Below are 18,860 nucleotides of genomic sequence, written 5' to 3' on the forward strand. Positions count from 1 at the left end.
CAGAGTGAAATGCCTTCTTTGTAAGTAGGACTTTGCTGACCAAAGAAGCAGTTCAAGCCTACCACGTAAATGCAAAGCAACCAGCCACGACTAAAGCCGAAGATAATGATAGCAATGAAAACGCTAATGTAGCGAGCCATCGCAAAGCTCTTCGCCAAACTGAACTCAAGAACAGCCCGCGTATGAGCAAGCCTGTGACCGATGGGCTGATGAATGTTCTTGCAAAGTGAATAGCGATGAACCGCTGGCCGGTCAAGATAGTTGAAGACAAGGGATTCATTGAGGTCTTTCAAACAGCGTCCAATGACCCATCATACAAACCACCGTGCAGGACTGCAGTGATGACTAAAATCGTCAAGATGTATGACAGTGAAAAGAAAAGCAAACAACGTTTTGGTGGTGGATTCGGACAAATGTATTGCTATAACCGCAGATCACTGGACCTCAACTCGCAACCACGGTTACTGTATTAGGGGGTGGCTGGGCACTTTATTGATGGTGAGTGGAACTTCAACTCATTTTGCACTGATCATCCTGGCGACAAGTTTTAAAAAATGGCTTAACTAAGGTCAAGGGTGGAGGGTCGCGGCCGGACGGGCAAAAAATGTGTCAAGTGTCCAGCTCTGCTAATCGGCAGAGCTGGGCACTTGACCCTTTTTTGCCGGTCAATCCCCCGCCTGCCACCTGGGCACCCTTCCGGCCTCAACCCTCCGGCCTTATTCATAAAAATTATCGGCCCCCGACCCAGTCCCCACCCCAAAAAAAAGACGGCTGTGCATGATGCTGCGGGGGAGATAGTTGTATGTGTGTAAGGAGACGAAATAAGTAAGTCGAGAACTGTAATGCAAGTGCTTGCTTTATTTAACAGCGGCCATTATTTATATGTCAATGCAGCGGATGTGAAATTGGTCAGTGTTAAGACTTCTGAATTAATGGACAAATTCCTGGAGCTGTTGGACAACAATTTGCTTTATCCTAAACGTTATCAATGGTTTCATTAAGTCTCACACGTTTACATTTCATTTATTTGCTATTCTTTTTTATGGCTCTGTGAATGTCCGTGGTGTCGGTGCAAAGGTTACAAATACCAGCTGATTGTCATATGTCATTTTAGCTGAACCGTCAATTAGGAGGAGCACACAGCCCGTTGGTATGTAGCGATCTTGTAAGCAGCGCATTGTTACTGATAGATGGCAGAGAGTCGTTGTGCGCATGAGCCAATAGCACTGTGCATTATGGGTGATGTAGTTGCACAACACTTTTTTTATTCTGTAATGGAACAAAAGAAAGCATGTCACATTCACACAGGTAACGGAGCAATCTCACCCGTACAGAAGCTGTCTCTGCTCTGCTGGGAAAGCGGAGCTATGTTACACAAGTGCCCCTGTGTGTATCATTAATAAATGCCCCCCTAGCTACAACAGACATGCAGAACCAACAAGCATATTTACAAAATGGTCAATGTAGATTAATAATGCAGAGAAATAACCCTTTAATTGTTTAAACAAAATATGTCGAGTTTTGAGAATGTTGTCCAAGTACCCAGACAAGAAAAAAAGAGACTAGGCTTGGAGAACCGTGAGCGAGGAGCTTATATAGCGAAGATGGGGGACCCCGGATATTGGATTTTACAAAGACATGCTAGGACTCAAGAAGACACAAACTCCTGATAAGGAGCCACTCTTCGTCACCTGGGCCCCCTCTCCAGACAATGGATGTGGATTCGGCCTTAAAACACTTTATGGAGCCTCCTCAGCCCGACGAACATTGACAATGCTGGATGAAGACCGACCCCAAGAGGTCGACATGGGAACTGCAGCATTAAACTTCCTATGCTTGTGATCAGTCAAAATTACCTTGATATGAAACAGTTGAATGTTTGTGTGTGTATTGCTTACTTTATGTATTCTGCTAACTTTGCATTAATGAATCTGCTTCACCATGGTGATAATCATTTTCCTGGTCCGGTTTATGAGTGTAGATATAGGCTTAAACTCACATCTTTGGCTCCTAAACATTGGACGCAGTCAGAACGAGATGTTTCCAGCTGAAGTATGACAATTGATGCCAGTTATGAATTGTGAAATGCACAAAGGTTTTAAACAGGACAATTTAATAGACTCAAATCTAACTTTGTCAAGAATTGAGGCTCACCTGAAACCTCAGCTGGAGGGGGGGGCGGACACCTCACCCCCTCCCCTTTTTCTTAAGGAGATAAAAAGGCCTGGCCTTTGTCTCTCACACTCTCTCTCCAGAAAAACTCACACTCAAAAGAAAAACTCTCTCTCCAGAAAAACATCTCTCTCTCAAAAAAAAAAACTCTCTCTCCAGAAAACTCTCAACTTTGCTCTCAACTTCACCTCCCCTCCAAAACACAAGATCACCTCCTTTCAAAAGGAACTTCTCAAACTCACTCTTTCAACTCTCAATTTTTAAAAATCTTTTGGCTGCATTTTTGATTCCGCTCCCACGCGTCGAAAATCACCCGCGGTCGACTGGCACAAAGCTGAAAATTGGAGTCCTCCAAACCTTCATTGCCACACACGTGGTAGACGCGCCGAACTCCGGCGGGGCACCAAACGCTGAAGCAACACGCCAGTGTTGCCCACTTTTCGAGCCCGACACCGCGCCGCGGCCAGACTCCAAGAGAACCCAAGCAAGCTTTGGTCCCGCTCCAAGTAGCCTTCTTCTATTTTTCCCTTTTTTGGTTCTTCTTCCATCTGCAAATGAGTGAAGGTCCTTCCCCTCTTTGCTCATCAAGTGAGCTTCGGCAAACATAAGTGACTACTTTGTAACCCGCCGAGTCTTTTCACAGTGGGTGCATACAAATTGGTAGTGAACGCTAGCAAACTTTGTGCATTTCATAAAGTCCGCCAACTTGACTCTAGTCGTCCTTATGCTCATCTAGTCAGACGTCCCATTCTTCCCTTACCTCCCCTATTATTTTTTATATTTGTTTTCTTGTTTTTCTTCGTTTATTCAGGCTTGCCATATTGTAGTATTTTCTTGTATGTTCCACTAGTTGTAGTTAATAAACATTGTCCATATACAGAAGTCAAGCGTGAATTGTGTGTGTTTGGGTCAAGGTATTAACCTCTATTTTATTCCAAGAGCTCACAACTTATTCATTGTTGCGCCTTCACATTTTATTACTTATGATTTAATGAGGTTTTTTGTCAAATTCCCTTCTAAATAAATAATATAAAACTTTGATGTGGTGCCCCTAGAGGCGGGCAGGAGTAATGCAGGCATCGCTCCTGGCCATTACAACTATTTACACTCTTACGAGTGACCCGCCATGTTCGCTACACTTATCATATACCTGCACTGAAAAAAATGTGAAATCAACATTAATATGCTGTAAAATCATGATATCAAAAATCTGTAATATGAAAAACAATGAATCGATGTGTATTTAAAGACAACATATTGTAAAAAACGAACAATTATTGTTAATTTTACAGTTAATATATGTGGAAAGGATCATATTTCCTTGTAGAATTGATATATTACTGTATTTTAAACACAGAAAATTTGTTTTACTTGAAGCAATGCAATACTTTAAGCAATGGAATACAGCAAATACAATATTGCTTGGTTTAAAGAACTGATATTAATTATATGCCATTTTACAAATTCATCTCATGCACTGATTTGCATTTCATGGCTGACAGCCACAGTGATTGTCACTGACATCACTTTGCAGACTGACGTTGGTGGCTTACTCATTCAATTCATATCTACAAAGCAGCGTGACACAAAAAAATATGAATTTGCCACAATTCTAAACACTACTCTTTAATTTAGACTTGTTCCCACTTCCACCATAATGTGCTGAGCAAAATTCTGGACACGTGTGCATTCTACTTTATGAAACCATGACTGAGGACCGCACAACAAACAATGACCTCCCTGCCATGTCAACATACACATTACCGTGTAAAGGCAAAGCCATTGTTATGTTGTGAAGAAGATTGATTGTAATCTTTAAGTGTAGCAGGACAACTGACACTGCGACTATGTCCTTAAAATCTTCTAGCCGGAGGGCCGGACGGTTCAGCCCCCGGGACAGGCTGCCCAGCTCTGCTCACCGGAATGGACAATTCAGAATATACCGGCATTTCTCCTTATACCTGCGATGCAATGTGCCTTAGTCGGTGAAACCAACCCACCATATTGTATTGCTTTTGTCTGTGGCAGCATATAAAACTCGCAGGAAATCATGCCTAGAAGTTGTTGTGCAGTTGCATATCCAGACCATAACATAATGCAAACAAACTTATTGTTCCATATTACTGATGTAGTATTGGGCGTAGGGAATCAAGCGACACATTTTAGACCAACTTGAATGTCTTTACTTGCTTCTCTTCATTGCTCACAAGCTACCAAATAGGCACTTCCTGTTAGGCCTTTCACAATAAAACATGATGTACTTAAACAGGTTACGCCACAATTACTGTGTGGACGGTGAACATCGGAGAAAGTGGGTCAAAGGAATGAAGAGAGTGAGACTGGACGGTTCAGAATGGACGCTAACCAAGAACGCAGTGCTTTGTGGTGAGCGCTCGTTCTCGAGTGTGATAAAAATCACACTTTTGCCTCTGCAGGCCAATTGTTATAGTAGTCAAACAACATTTCATCACATTTTGAAATAAAAATAATCCTCACAAATCAAAAGACAACGACACAAAGTTCAATGCTTTTCAATGAGCAGAGAGTTTGTTTTTATCAACCTGACTGCCATTTTGACTTGTGACATTTTGACGTAAACTCAAAATTGTCCATATATTGCTAAATTGTAAACCCCGGATTATGTCAAAAATAAAATCAGGCATCAGCCACAACATGCTTCCTTTTTAGATACGCGTTTATCACCACCGTGCTGCCATGAAAGGGAGGTTGGTATCGTCTTAAGTATTTTTGGTGAAATACGTCCAAACTTTCGGACTCTGTTGCTAAAACCTGTTAGCCATAACACTGCATTACCCACAATGTTTCTGTTTACATCACGGACGACCTGGATTACCTCCATTGCACATGTGCGTCACAGACAAGGCTTACATGACAACCAGCCGGAGAAGGGCGAGACGTGGCAGTTTCAAGAGAAACGGGACAATATTTGAACAGCAATAGTGACTCACTGCGCTTTGGAAGCCTGCCTGCTTGCTTTGACAGCCTGTTCCCTCACTCAAATCTGTCCCACAAGCAACAACAACTCACTATTATCCTCCCCACGCTCGCCGCAGCCATTGAAGCTTCGCCGCGAAAAATAAACTAGTTCCACTCTCCATCAATAAAGTGTCCAGTCACCCCCAAATAAACATCAAGCTTGCTTTTCTTTTCAGCGTGATACATCTTGCTGATTTTAGTCATCACTGCAGTCCTGCACGGTGGTTTGTATGATGGGTCATTGGACGCTGTTTGCAACACCTCAAGGAAATCCCTTGTCTTCAACTATGTTGATCAGCCTGCAGTTCATCGCTATTCACTTGGCAAGAACATTCGTCAGCCCGTCGGTCGCAGGCTAGCTCATACGCGAGTTGTTTTCGAGTTTAGTTTGGCAATGGCTCGCTACATTAGCGTCTTCGTTTCTATCTGTGTTAGCTGTAGCTTTAGGCTGCTTACGTTGCATTTATGTGGTAGGCTTGAACTGCTTTGGTAAGCAAAGTCCTTCTTACAAAGAAGGCATATCACTCTGCCTTTATCAATAGTGCTGTAAGGGCGTTTTATGAATTTACCATTCATCAGACTCTCACATGCTCCTCCATTTTCACGTCTTCTCTCTGCTCCTGTATTTTCCCTCCCACCTGCAACAGGAGCCTATCAGGTTATGCCAAACATTATGACAGCCAATCAGTGCTGACCAATGTTTTTAACACCCCCAACAACTCGAGCATAAGCCCTCGCATCAAAACATCATCATCATCATAATCATCATCATCATCCAGAAATAGTAAAGTTAGAGATTAAAAATTAGATTAACGCGAAAAAAAAATTAAAAAACACTTTAACTGTGACTGTAATTAATTGATCACAATTAAGTGATTTGACACCCCTGCTCAAAAGTACATTTTTCTCAGCTTCCACTATTTTTGTTGTGTTTTGGAGAGCCTGAAATATATTAATGGCATTTCCATTTGTTTTTGCACCAGTACCCCAACGTTCCCGGGGCTCCAAGGGCCAGCTCATAGCTGCTCGCATAAATCAAATAATAAACAAACCTCAGTCATGTTGGGCCTCTTCTTCCCTTTCTTGTGGAGACAACTGCAGGCCAGCCCCGCAATCTGCATGCTCCCGGCCAGCTCTGTGGTGCCCCCTGCTGACGCCACAAGCCAAATCAAGAGAGGCCCCGTGAGACCTGAGTACAGCCTTATGGGGAAACACTGACCTGCGATCAGCCGCCGGTCCAGCTGTTTGCTCCAGGCCGCAACGTAAGAATCCGTCGGCCCCTCCTGAACCTCCTGGATTAAATCCTTCTACAGAACCACGGGAATGTTTGTGAGAATGTGTACACTCATACTTGTAAGCGTGTGTGTGAATAAGAGTTCAAACCAGGTAAATATCTCCCAACTTCCTGTCTTCCTCCAGAGCTCGCCGACCAGTCAGTACCTCCAACAACACCTGCAACACACACGCACACAGAGTGAGGATCATAAGGATGCAGCCTTGAGGAACACGAGACAACGTTAAAGAATGACCAATTTGGTCACCAGGTTCATGTTGTCACCTCCTTGCATCTCTGCATCCTGCCTCACATTCTCATTCATCTAAAGCAGGGGTCACCAACTCCGGTCCTCGAAGGCTCCAATCATGCATGTTTTAGATGTTTCCCTCATCCAACACAACTGTTTCAAATGATCAGCTCATAATTAAGCTCTGCAGAAACTTGATAACGATCATTTGAATCAGGTGGCTTGGAGGAGGGAGAAAACATCTAAAACATTGCAAGGTAGATGCACTATTGCAGGGCTGCTCAGGTCCGTTCCTCAATAGCCCATATCCAGTCTGTTTTCCATCTCTCCCTACCTGAATACACTTGATACAAATGATCACAATCGTTATCAGGCAAAGCTTGGTGACGAGCGGATAATTTGAATCAGGTGTGTTGCAGGCAGGGAGAGATGGAAAACAGGCTGGATATGGGCTTGAGCAACCCTGAACTAGAGGAATGGAGTTGGTGACCCCCAATCTAAAGCATTAGATAGTAGGGACTCACAACACCAAAGCTGTAGACATCCACCGGGGTCCCTGGCTGTCCAGACCTCACGTACTCCTCTGGCAGGTATGCCAGCGTTCCCCTCACTTTGGACTTTTGACCCACTGTGGTCGTCTTGGACACCAGACAGCTCGAGGAGTTTGGAGGCGCAAAGCGAGCCAAGCCAAAGTCAGCAAGCTTTGCCACCATGTGGTGGTCTAAAAGGATGTTTGAACTGCAACAGGAAGTGGAAGTGATGGAGACCCAAGTGAGCTACTTGATGCGACGATGTACTGGAAGTCGCATGATGTCTTCTGGAAAACTGAGCAGTCAAATTTCTGAAGTTGCAATTCCTACTATGATTACTGTGATGTATTGTTTTGTCATAAAGTACAATATCGCTATCTAAGTGGCAAAAAATGATATCATGGCTGTTCATTTAATGTCAATTTAAATCTTTAAATATGATGTAAATCTTGCATTATTACGACATACAGTGTTCAGAACAATAAAAACAAATGGACATTTCTGCTATTCCATTATATCACTTATTGCAGAATGCCAGTATTGTGATGACTGTGGCAAAATAACGCAATAAATGTATTGTGGATTACTCCCCGAGTGGAGATCAACTAAAAGGCTAAATAAAGCCCATTTATGTATATTTTCTGGTTATTTGGAATGTAGAATGAATTATTCCTAATAAAATTCAGAGTAGAGTAGACCAAATTCAATCCCCCCAAAAGTAGTGTTGTGCCAATACCAATACCGCATTAAACCGCTGGTAACGGCATCGGCGAGTACTAACTAATAAAGCGCAGATGCCAGTTATCAATACTGGTATCATTCTTTGAAGGCAGCGGGCATATTTGAGAGCCGCACGCGGAAGGAAAATAGAAAAGAAGCCTTATCCATTGTTTGAGTTATTGGTCATCGGTCTACTTATGTCTAATTTGGTGAAAAAGGTTGCTATAAGGACACTTGTCCATTACATTGCCACATTGGAGGCAGAGCTGGGCAGCCCGTCACGGGGCCGGACCGGTCGGACCCTCCGGCCCGGCCGGATGCCCATTTTTGGGGCAGGGGGTGACACATTTTTAAAAAGGGCTCGACGAAGCTAGGCTGGAAGTGGATTTTAGTCCGGCCTACTAATCGGCCCTCAAGCGTGTGACGTGAGGCGGCCAAATTTAATCCCAGCCTACTCGGTGAAAGGCTTCTTTTTTGTCTTCTTTATACTCCCGTGTCGGCGCGAGCGACAACTGCCGCATTGCATCACGTGACCGACGCATTGTGCGGTTGGCGTCAAGTCTGCAACACATGCCATGCACATTCTCCCTCGTGATCTTTTTTTTTAAATTAGTTTTTTTGACAGAATAATCAATTTTACAATTCAATAAAATTTCATTTGTCAATATAACAATGAACAATAAAACATGAAACAAAAAAAATATATGCAAACAAAGTCAAACTGCGCACAGCACTGCAGCAGTGACACGTTCGCGGAGTTTAGAACAACCTCGCTCTAATTCACCTCTCTCTCTTTCTTCTTCACTCTGGAAATACGCACACGGCTGCCCCGTTTTCTTAATCTGAGCCGTGATTGGTCGTTGTGAGCAGTTGTGATGTAATTTTCAGTCGACAGAAGACAAAATGGCCGCCCCCAGAGATGGCTAAAACCGAGTGCATTTTGCTGCTTAACTTATATTTCACAAACGCAAAATTAATCAGAATGCCGTGTTTCAACTAGTGGGCCTGTTGGGAATGTATTCTTAACAAAAATATGTTTGGAATGACTTCCGCTTTAAGTGCTCACATTCCAGATTTGACAGCCGTTGTGTGCGTCTCCTTTCACTCAACTTCTGTTTTTGCCTCCGGTTCGTCAGAATCACTGCTGGTATCACAAAATAAAATCTCTAGTTGACCGATGACAGCAACTATAAACAGCACAGGTGTTAACAATTTTTAGAAATACATCACGGACTTAGCGGCTCTTTTGCTTCTGTTATCTCTCTCACTCCAGCGCCTGTCCTCAGACAGCATACAAATGTGAGGTCACACAGTGGGGGGGTCGAATCACTGACTATATTTTGGAAGTACAAATGTTGCACCTTGCATTTTTACAAATGCACATACTTGTAGCCCATGTCTCACTCTCACCAGCACGAAGCGCTATGAAAATAGGCTGTTCATTCAACACATGTATTCTGTGAGTATATGTTACTACAGATACTACACAAGTGATGATTTAAATATGAATAATTTTACATCCAAGTGAGTATGCAATTCTTTAGAATTACAAAAAAGGTTGCGCTTATATTTTGATTTTTCATCGGCCGATACTGCACAGCCAGGTAGCGGAATTGGTATGGGACCAAAAACCGGTATTGGAACAACACTACCAAAAAGTTGAGAGAGTAGACCAAAATCAATTAAAAAAAACTAGAACCAATGTCACTGAAGAGGATGAAATACATCTTTGATGTAACACATGCTCATGGTTGTTGGCCACGTTTTTCTAATTTATGATTGACTGCAGCTACTTTAATGTTGGACCTTGTCAGTTCTAACTGGAATATTTCCTTCTGCCCAACAGTCTGTTATTCAGGTATGTTTCGTGTTGTGTCAACCTTTTCACATCGCCATGGATTACAGAGTTGTGTCCCTCTGGAGGAAAGTGAAGGTACTGCAACGCTGCTGCTGTTTCATGAACGATGCGGACCCTCTGATGCCACGTGAGAGTAGAAGACAACTAACCACACGCACAGAGACATATATATCAGTGTATGTTTGTGTGTGTGTGTGTGTGTGTGTGTGTGTGTGTGTGTGTGTGTGTGTGTGTATTACGCTGTGCAGCTGATCTTCCAGGGATCCGTTTTCCATGTAGCTATAGATGAGACAAACACTTGGTCCTTGACAGAATCCAAGCAGGTCCAAAATGTTGGGATGTCTGAACCTAGTCAGCCACAGAATGGAATGGCAACTATTCCATAGTAACACCTAACAAGGCACAAGCTTTATACATGACTTTTAAGTGTATGCCCAGGGGTGCACATCATTTTTTTTCATGGGGTACTCTTATGAGTACCAGGAGATTGTCTTTAGTACTCACTAGTGGTACAACGGATAACATAAGTCACGATTTGGATCGGTGACGAATTTGGAGTCACATATCGGATCGTTTTTTGGAACAGAAAAAAAAAAAAAAAGATAAATACAACTTAGTCTTCATTTATTTTATGAAACGCTTTTCCCCATAAAAAAAAATTCTAAAATGGCCATTTAGGATTTAAGAACACAACTTAACGCAATATGAGGCAGGATACACTCTTATTTTGTAAGTGGTACAGTGTATAAATTCCAAGGTATCCTGCCAGGCATTTTGAGCTGAATGTTTTCTTGGAATTATTTATTGAGCAAAACTGTTGTTATAAAATAAAAGGCGACAAAGTTTTATTATTTTTTTTTTTTTTTCATAATGAAAAAGACCTTGAAGTGCAATTTAAGGCAACTTCCTTTCAACATGGTCAGCGCATTACAAAGTAATCTTGGTCAACAATATTGAAAAAGTTATAAAAAAGACAACATGAAGATTTTTTTTTAACAGGGATGAAAAGAAAGGCGGAGGGAAACGTAGATAGTGATTCAAAAGAAAGTCACCCGAAAGCAAAGACGCGCAAATATGACGAAGCATTATGTAGCGCTTGGCTTCTCTGTGACTACAGTGGGAGGCGACAAAAGACCGGTGTGTTTGCTGTGTCTAAAAATGCTGGCAGCGGACAGCATGAAGCCGAATAAATTAAGGTGCGGTTGCTGCACTGAAGACCAAGTACAGGTCCTAGCTAAACATTAAGCAGGAGCTGAGATTTGCAGTATCATGCTTCAAACCCCGCTTTGAGAAGCTGTGCGCTGCAAAACGTGCTCATTGTAGCCATTAATCTTGGCTTCCTCATTTTGATAAACCGATCACAGGTCAAAGATGATTTGTTGCAGTGCACCACTAATGTGTACAGGTACACAAATGCGCGTCATGACACAAATGACGGTACGTATCAGTGATTTCTGTTGCGCATGCGTACCAGTTATGTGCACCCCTGCGTATGCCAGTGTATGTATATGCGCTTGAGGACACTAACTTTGACAGTTTTTCCACTTCAGCGTTGAAGCTCTCCTTTAGCATCAAGTCCTGCATGCAGTCCTGTGAACAAGACAATTGTTAAGTGTATTGTTACTTTACAATAGTATAACTAAAGAAATGGCAAAAAAAAGTGGTCCTACAAAAATAAAGCCGTCGCCTGTGTGCATGATAATGCACCTAACATATGGCGAATGAGACCCTGCTGGACTGGGAGTCGGTGCCATTACTCATTACATTATTCATAATAAATGCCATGCATTGCATTGGCAAATGTATCAGAAATGTATTTCTCTTTCAATTGTTCACTTTTATTCAGTCAGTTGTTGTTACATAAATAGAATTTAAATGAACAAACTGTCCTTAATGTTTAGGCTAAAATAGCCCCTTGTGTAAATACACAAAACATTTGCATTTTAAACTTTGAATTCAATATGTATTAAATTTCAAGTGTTCTTGGGCACGGTGGACGACTGGTTAGCACGTCCGCCTCACAGTTCAGAGGTCGTGGGTTCGATCCCGGCTCCGGCCTCCCTGTGTGGAGTTTGCATGTTCTCTCTGTGCCTGCGTGGGTTTTCTCCGGGTACTCCGGTTTCCTACCACACTCTAAAAACATGCATGGTAAGTTGATTGGACTCTCTAAATGGCCCCTAGGTGTGATTGTGAGTGCGGATGTTTGTCTCTGTGTGCCCTGCGATTGGCTGGCAACCAATTCAGGGTGTCCACCGCCTACTGCCCGAAGACAGCTGGGATAGGCTCCAGGACGTCCCGCGACACTTGTCAAGTAATGGGATAAGCGGTATCGATAATGGATGGATGGAAGTTTTCTTGCTTATAGACTAGTCAACTAGTCGCAAATCAAATTTGAGACTAGACTAGACTAAATTAGTCGAAATTCCCATCCCTAGACAAGACATGAGTTTGCTGACTGGAATAATAGACGTCTGACAACCTCTGGAAGTGCGAATATGAGCTCTGCTGTATCTTTGCTGCTCAGTTGTTGTGGGATGTGGCCACGGCGTGAATAAACAGGAACACTGATCATATCCGCAGTCACTAAGTAGTAGCCCACGATGCTGCCCTCTCTCAAACTGAACACACAGTGAAGAGTTGTGAAATATCCTTGAATCATGTGTTGCTCCTTTCCAACGGGCAACAACAGTGTTTGAGAACTCTATATTGGGGGTGCATACAGCCTGAACATTAACTGCCATTTAATTAACATTAACTGGAAGTCCAGTTCTTACGGTTCATGTACTCCTCAGCATCAGGGGGTGATGGACACTTGATCTGGCAATGACATCCATCTATACAGCCAATCACTCCAGGGAAGTTCCCATATTCATAGAATCATGTTTTATAGATGGCTTGGGAACTTGATGTATAGATTTTTCACAAACTGCACTGCAGACATTGTGAACTATTCTACACACTGTTGCTTCACTGAAACCACGCAAATCACCAGGTCCCAGACGCCAAGATTCTCAAAGTGATTGAGAGTAGTGGGGACAGGCCTTCGTCTTTGAGACATGGAGGAAAGTCTAGGCTCAAGCAAGTATCTCCAGCACATCTTTGTACATACAAAAGCAATCTCTGAAAGTTATTTCATCAAATTGATTGAATGGACAAGTATTTGCCTGGCTGGCCTATGTAGTTAATGCTGTTCTTCATTTAGATATTCCAAATTCTCCATGCTCTCAAACTATCTGTGTTCCCTTTCACAAACAGTACTAATCTAAAATTAAACCCGCCTCTTTGCTGGATTAATAGAAATTTCAATTTAATCCTAGACCAGCTCTAATCCGCACTCTTGCAATTGTCTTTGCTTAAACCTGAACAGGATAAATCCGATGACCATTCTAAGATACGCCTGTGCAAGTGACTTAAAATTAGGCCAGCTCAAATAGCATATTAGTCGAGGACTAGGCTTAAGCCTTTTCTGTGAAACCGAGCCCTCATGTATTGAGTAATTGATAAGTAACGTCTTATTTATCCAAATAAATCAAATAGACAATAATATAAACCAGGAATATATTCAAAATAAAATATTGCTAAACAATATCACTAAATCTTTTTTTAATACAAAAACTTAACTAAGGCAAATTCAACCACAAGAAATGGTCAGAGCTGGGCACTTGACCCTTTTTTGCCCATCTGGCCGCGACCCTCCACCCTTGACCTGGGTACCCTCCCGGCCGCGACCCCCTTGCCATATTCATAAACATTGTCTATGACCAGCCCCCCCCCAAAATAAAAAAAACAAAAACGTACATGATGCCCCCGCGGGGAGAGATGCTAACGGAAGAGGTTTATTTAAAGACAATTAGCTGGCTAACTTACTATTCAAACCCGCTGTGGACACGCTTCAAACGCGCCACTTACTCACGTACTGACCCAGCAGCATGTACTAACTTTCATTGCGAGCCCTGGGGTTGGTTTTGTCGTATTGTATAATTATTTGGGTCCAAAAGACGACAAGTCTGCTAGCATTCAACAAGTTACTTATTTTCCACACTTCCCCTCCTTCACACTTCCCGGCCTTCAAAATAAAAGCATGCCAGCAAACCACTACACAGCAGTTTTGCGACGGCGTATTTCCGGAAATAGTAAAAGTGCATGATGTGCCATACTTGAGTGCTGCGCGCAGCTTGAATATACTCCGGGACACAAGTTGTTTTGAAATAAGCCTAAAAAGAAGCCTTTCACCGAGTAGGCTGAGATGAAATTTGGCCGCCTCGCGAGCACGCATGAGGGCCGATTAGTGGGCCGGACTAAAATCCACTTCCGGCCATGCTTAGTCCAGCCATTTTAATAAATTTGTCACCCCCCACCCCTCCGCCCCAAAAATGGGCATCCGGCCGGGAAGAGGGTCTGGGGACGGACTTTCCAGCTCTGGAAATGGTCTTACATTATTTACAAACAGAAAACAGCACAACAGGCTCACCAGGCAGAGATGATTAGTCACACATTTTCAGTGTTGGGCAAGTTACTTTGAAAATGTAATATATTTTATATTACATTTTCAAAGTAATTGCCATTTGAAAATTACGTTTCTTTACAATATTACCGTTTTGTGTAGAGTAATAAGTAACTCATTACTTTTATTTTTAAACCTGTCTTCTGAAGCTGAGCCGTGATTGGCTGTTACTTTAGCCCTGAGCGGCTGATTTCATTTTTAGTCGGCAGCGAGTGACAAAATGGCCCCTGAGATGGAGAAAAATTGATGTTTTTTTGCTGCTTAACTCGTATTCCACAAACGCAACATTAATCCGAATGCTGTGTTTGGACTAGTGGGGGCGCATACTACATATTATTGTGAAGAAAATTTTGTTCATTTGCCTTTGTTATTGAAAGCATTCTAATATGTTTAATATGTCTAATAAATATCTCTAGCATTTTGTTGAACTAATACAAATAAAACAAATTTGATGTTGTTTAGCTGTCAGCCTTATTTACCGCTTTTTACTTATGTATTATGTTTTTGCCAGGGTATCATTTCCTTTTTTGTCTTCTCTTGAAGTTATATAAAATAACTGGCCTGCTTTGTAAGCCGCTGCTTGTTGCAAAAAAAAGGTGCAGTAAAATATCTTGCAAATATAGCTTCAGTCACTGTCAATCTTTACAACATATGAAAGAAACTACGATATGCCAAGAGTGACAACTATCCATCAGCAAATATGGCCATGCTGTACCACCCCAAAAAATGGTGCGACCAAATCTGCGTGCTGGTGCAACCAAATAAAAAAGCTGGTCGCAGCGGTGCTACCAGTACAAAAGTTAGTGTAGAGCCCTGGATTTGCTGACCTGTTTGAGTCTCTTGATTGCACAGTCGGTGTTCTTTAGGGACGCTCTGTACACGACTCCAAAGCCCCCCTCACCGACCTTCAGGGCTGGCGCAAACCCCTCAGTCCCAGCATACACCTCTTCGTAGGACCAGCACATCACCCCATAGCCGGCATCGCATGATGACATCATTGCAGGACCCTAGTGGATTGAATGATTTGTGACATGAGCCATCTGTGATCATTATTAGTTATTGATGAGCATTAATTAACCTGGAAGGTTCGCGGTTGACCAGAATGCAAACTCGAAGGGGGTGGGGCTGGTCGAGGCAGTGCTCCTTCTCCCCCTTTATTAGCTGAGAAACACAATCAACAAATTCCTTTTCACATCAAAGCACTCAGGAGTTCCTTCAGTCACACACACATGTTTTTCAGACTTTACAACCGACAACGGACTGCACACAAATGTTCATATATGATTGAGTCATTCTGTTTTATCAGTCGCACATTTGCTGAGTGTTTTGCACAGCCGCCTCACAGTTCTAAGGTTGGGTGTTCGGAATGTGGAGTTTGCATGTTTTTCTCGTGCTTGCGTGGGTTTTCTCTGGGGTGTGTTAGGTTAATTGAAGACTCTAAATCTCGTACGTGTGAATGTTCGTTTGTCTTCATGTGTCCGTAAGAGTTGGCTGTCCCTTATTTGGGAAGTCAACCCAAATATATATTTTTTAAGAATATGTTCTATGCAGGCGGCACGATGGGCGACTGGTTAGCGTCACAGTTCGGAGGTCGTGGGTTCGATCCCGGCCCCGGCCCCGGCCTCCCTGTGTGGAGTTTGCATGTTCTCCCCGTGCCTGCGTGGGTTTTCTCCCACATTCCAAAAACATCCTTCGTAGGTTTATTGGACACTCTAAATTGCCCCTAGGTGAGATTGTGAGTACAGACGTTTGTTTGTCTCTGTGTGCCCTGCGATTGGCTGGCAACCAATTCAGGGTGTTGCCCGCCTACTGCCCTAAGACTGCTGGATAGGCTCCAGCACTCCCTGCGACCCTTGTGAGGATAAGCGGTATAGATAATTGATGGATGGATGTTCTATGCAGTCCGACTAGTTGAAACAAGGCATTCCGATAAATATTGAGTTTGTGAAATAAGAGTTAATCCACCCGTTTTTAGCCATCTCAAGGGGAAGCCATTTTGTCACTTCTGCCGACTGATAATAACATCACAGTTGCTGAGGTAACAACAACTCACTGTTTTATGAAGCCGAGCCATGATTGGTCGTTATCCGAGCCCTGAGCAACTGTGATGTCATTTTCAGTGGACAGAAGTGACAAAATGGCCGCCCCCTGAGATGGCTAAAAACGGGTGGATTTTGCTGCTTAACTCAGATTCCACAAACACAATGCATTTGTCTGACTTGTCCAATGACTGATTATTATCTTGACCAGTGTTTCCCAACTAGGGTTATGGGTATGTGAGCACATTGGAGGGGGAACATGGAAACATTTAATCATTTATTTCCCAGATCAAGAACCTGTGGCACAGCCGCTCCAAAATCACAACAGTTGCATGTCAATTCAAGTGTCTCATTAAAGCTCAGATGACTGATGAGAAAGCAAGTAAAATTGCTGCAGTGTGTCTGAATATTATTCTTGTTCAGTGTTTTGTTCCTGATATTAAAGTTTCAAGGGATACTTTACTAATTTTGCAATTTTCTGCAGTAAAAAGTTAAAATTTTGTCTATAATCAATTTCATAACTTCATTATTTTTCTTGTACAATTAATACCTTTAAAAACGCATTATGCCACTTGCTGTCGACTGAAAATGACATCACATGTGTTGAGGGCTCAGGTAACAACCAATCACAGCTCAGCTTGTGAACGTCTGTGGATTTTCAATTCTTGTGTGCTGCTATGGTCCATTTTGCTGCTATAAAAATGTCCCCATTTCAGATCTAATAAAAGGTGTGTATTCTCTATTCTCTCTTCTTGGTTTCATTCTATTCACTGGTGTCATGTTTCTATGACATTTGTTTGATTCTTTTTTTGCTTAGTCCAAATATTGGCTTAGGTCAATAACAGTAGTACAGTCTTGCGGTTAGTTCAAGTGCATGATAATGGTTGCATGCCGTACTACCTGTAGTGCTAATTATGTGGGTTGCCATTGGAGGAGGAGCCACCACTGATTTGGCAGGAGGACCCAAGTGAGATAGGCTAACAGGAGGAGCAAGAGAAGAAGCCTCCAACGATGACGCCCCTATGCAGAAAAAAATGACTAATTTTAGCAGTGATCATGTGACTGGTACAGAGGTCAGAGGTCAGTAGACGCACAGTGAAGGATCAAGTCTCTCGGTCTGAGAAGCTGGTGATGCTCCAACAGGTCCAGCAGCTCACCAACGCGTCCGTTCCTGTTTCCCCATTGGCTCATTATGTAGTCTGTCCGCCTCTCCTTCCTCACAGCTAATCGCACACTGACTTGATCTCCAAGGACCTCTGAAGCTGGGACAGAAAATTCATTCCAAAATGGGTTAGAGGAACATAGTAAAAGGCAAATACTTATGTATGTATTGTATGTATACAGTAGAAATACTTTTGTACTATATATACTGTACATATACAAAGTACATACATACATACATACAAACCCAAATATATACTATATTTTTTTATATATATATATTTTTTTTAACTGGCCAACACTATTTTGTTGGCCTCAGCAAGATCTTCTGCAGGTCAGCAGCATTGAACGAGGTACCAAAAAGAGGAACTGGAATTTTAAAATACAAACGATTCCGGGAGAATTGGAGTGTTAGTCTCTATTCCAGTCGAGTCTATTAATGCCTCTGAATGTCATGTTTGATGCTTTTTAATGCTTTTCAATGGTCTAATTTTCACAAAATCCATTTAATGACTTTTGCAAACGACGGATATTAGCCTGCGGTTTGCCCTGTCAACCACAGGTCCCCGGAGGTTTTTTCATTGAACACCGAAAACTTTTGCGGCTATCTCTGGACCCGTGTTTGGCTGTGGACAGTCGGAAGCGGAGATTTACGTCGTCACTATGAGACAAAAATATTCTGACGTCACTTAGGCGACTTGTGCTTCAAGAGAGACAACATGGATGCTAGCCGAGCTGCGTTGGTTATAGCCATTCTTCAGGCGCTTTTTATTTCCTTATTTGTTCACAACCAACTACTGCTTCTTGTTAAAAACTACAGGCGAAGATGCATGATGACAAGGTCGGCTCTTGACCGCCAGATGACTCTGGAACTTCCAAGGTATATTCCCCTGACGGAAATTCCTTCTAAATAGACAGTATTTGGCTAACGACTACCACCTAAAGGCTTGGCATGCTTGTAAATACGTTTGAAAACGCACTTCCGCGGTTTGGTGTAGATGCGTTTTTTGGATGTGTATTCCTACACAGGTAGGAGGGGGAATATTCGGTTGTTAAAAAAGCTCGGCTACGTGTAGAAAAGGCCTTAATGCTTTTTAATGACTCACAGAAACCCTGAACACAATTTCTTTTGCAGACTGGTTCTTTGACTACTCACAGATACAGAGTAACGATACCTCTAATACTTTTGATATTCTAAATTTCATTTAACACAATGACAAAAAATATCAGACAAAGACCTTACTTTCTGACGCAGATGATGATTTACTGCTGTGTCAAACTGCTGAAGGTACTAGGTACTAACGAGGAAGACTTACTTGATGTCAGATTTTTTTTTTTTGCCTTAAGTATGACTAC

General features: G+C 42.4%; 1 protein-coding gene across 3 annotated transcripts in view; it reads right to left on the bottom strand.

Moving 5' to 3' along the window:
* Nucleotides 1-18,860, bottom strand: part of irak1 (interleukin-1 receptor-associated kinase 1) — a 38,251-nt gene that overhangs the window by 12,673 nt on the left and 6,718 nt on the right. For 2 of the 3 annotated variants that reach the window (XM_086046321.1, XM_086046330.1), the window contains exons 3-13: nucleotides 17,438-17,605; nucleotides 17,244-17,363; nucleotides 15,383-15,465; nucleotides 15,132-15,311; nucleotides 11,329-11,390; nucleotides 10,040-10,148; nucleotides 9,823-9,944; nucleotides 7,217-7,430; nucleotides 6,553-6,621; nucleotides 6,389-6,476; nucleotides 6,222-6,319 (exon numbers count right to left, since the gene is read on the bottom strand). In XM_086046321.1, coding sequence (XP_085902447.1) covers nucleotides 6,222-6,319; nucleotides 6,389-6,476; nucleotides 6,553-6,621; nucleotides 7,217-7,430; nucleotides 9,823-9,944; nucleotides 10,040-10,148; nucleotides 11,329-11,390; nucleotides 15,132-15,311; nucleotides 15,383-15,465; nucleotides 17,244-17,363; nucleotides 17,438-17,605 — 1,313 coding nt within the window. The remainder of the gene's footprint in view (nucleotides 1-6,221; nucleotides 6,320-6,388; nucleotides 6,477-6,552; nucleotides 6,622-7,216; nucleotides 7,431-9,822; nucleotides 9,945-10,039; nucleotides 10,149-11,328; nucleotides 11,391-15,131; nucleotides 15,312-15,382; nucleotides 15,466-17,243; nucleotides 17,364-17,437; nucleotides 17,606-18,860) is intronic. The other variant, XM_086046337.1, reaches the window with a different exon arrangement.

Source organism: Filicampus tigris, chromosome 1 (genome assembly GCF_054856515.1).
Source record: "Filicampus tigris isolate MCC_2025a chromosome 1, RoL_Ftig_1.0, whole genome shotgun sequence".
Lineage (NCBI taxonomy): Eukaryota > Metazoa > Chordata > Actinopteri > Syngnathiformes > Syngnathidae > Filicampus > Filicampus tigris.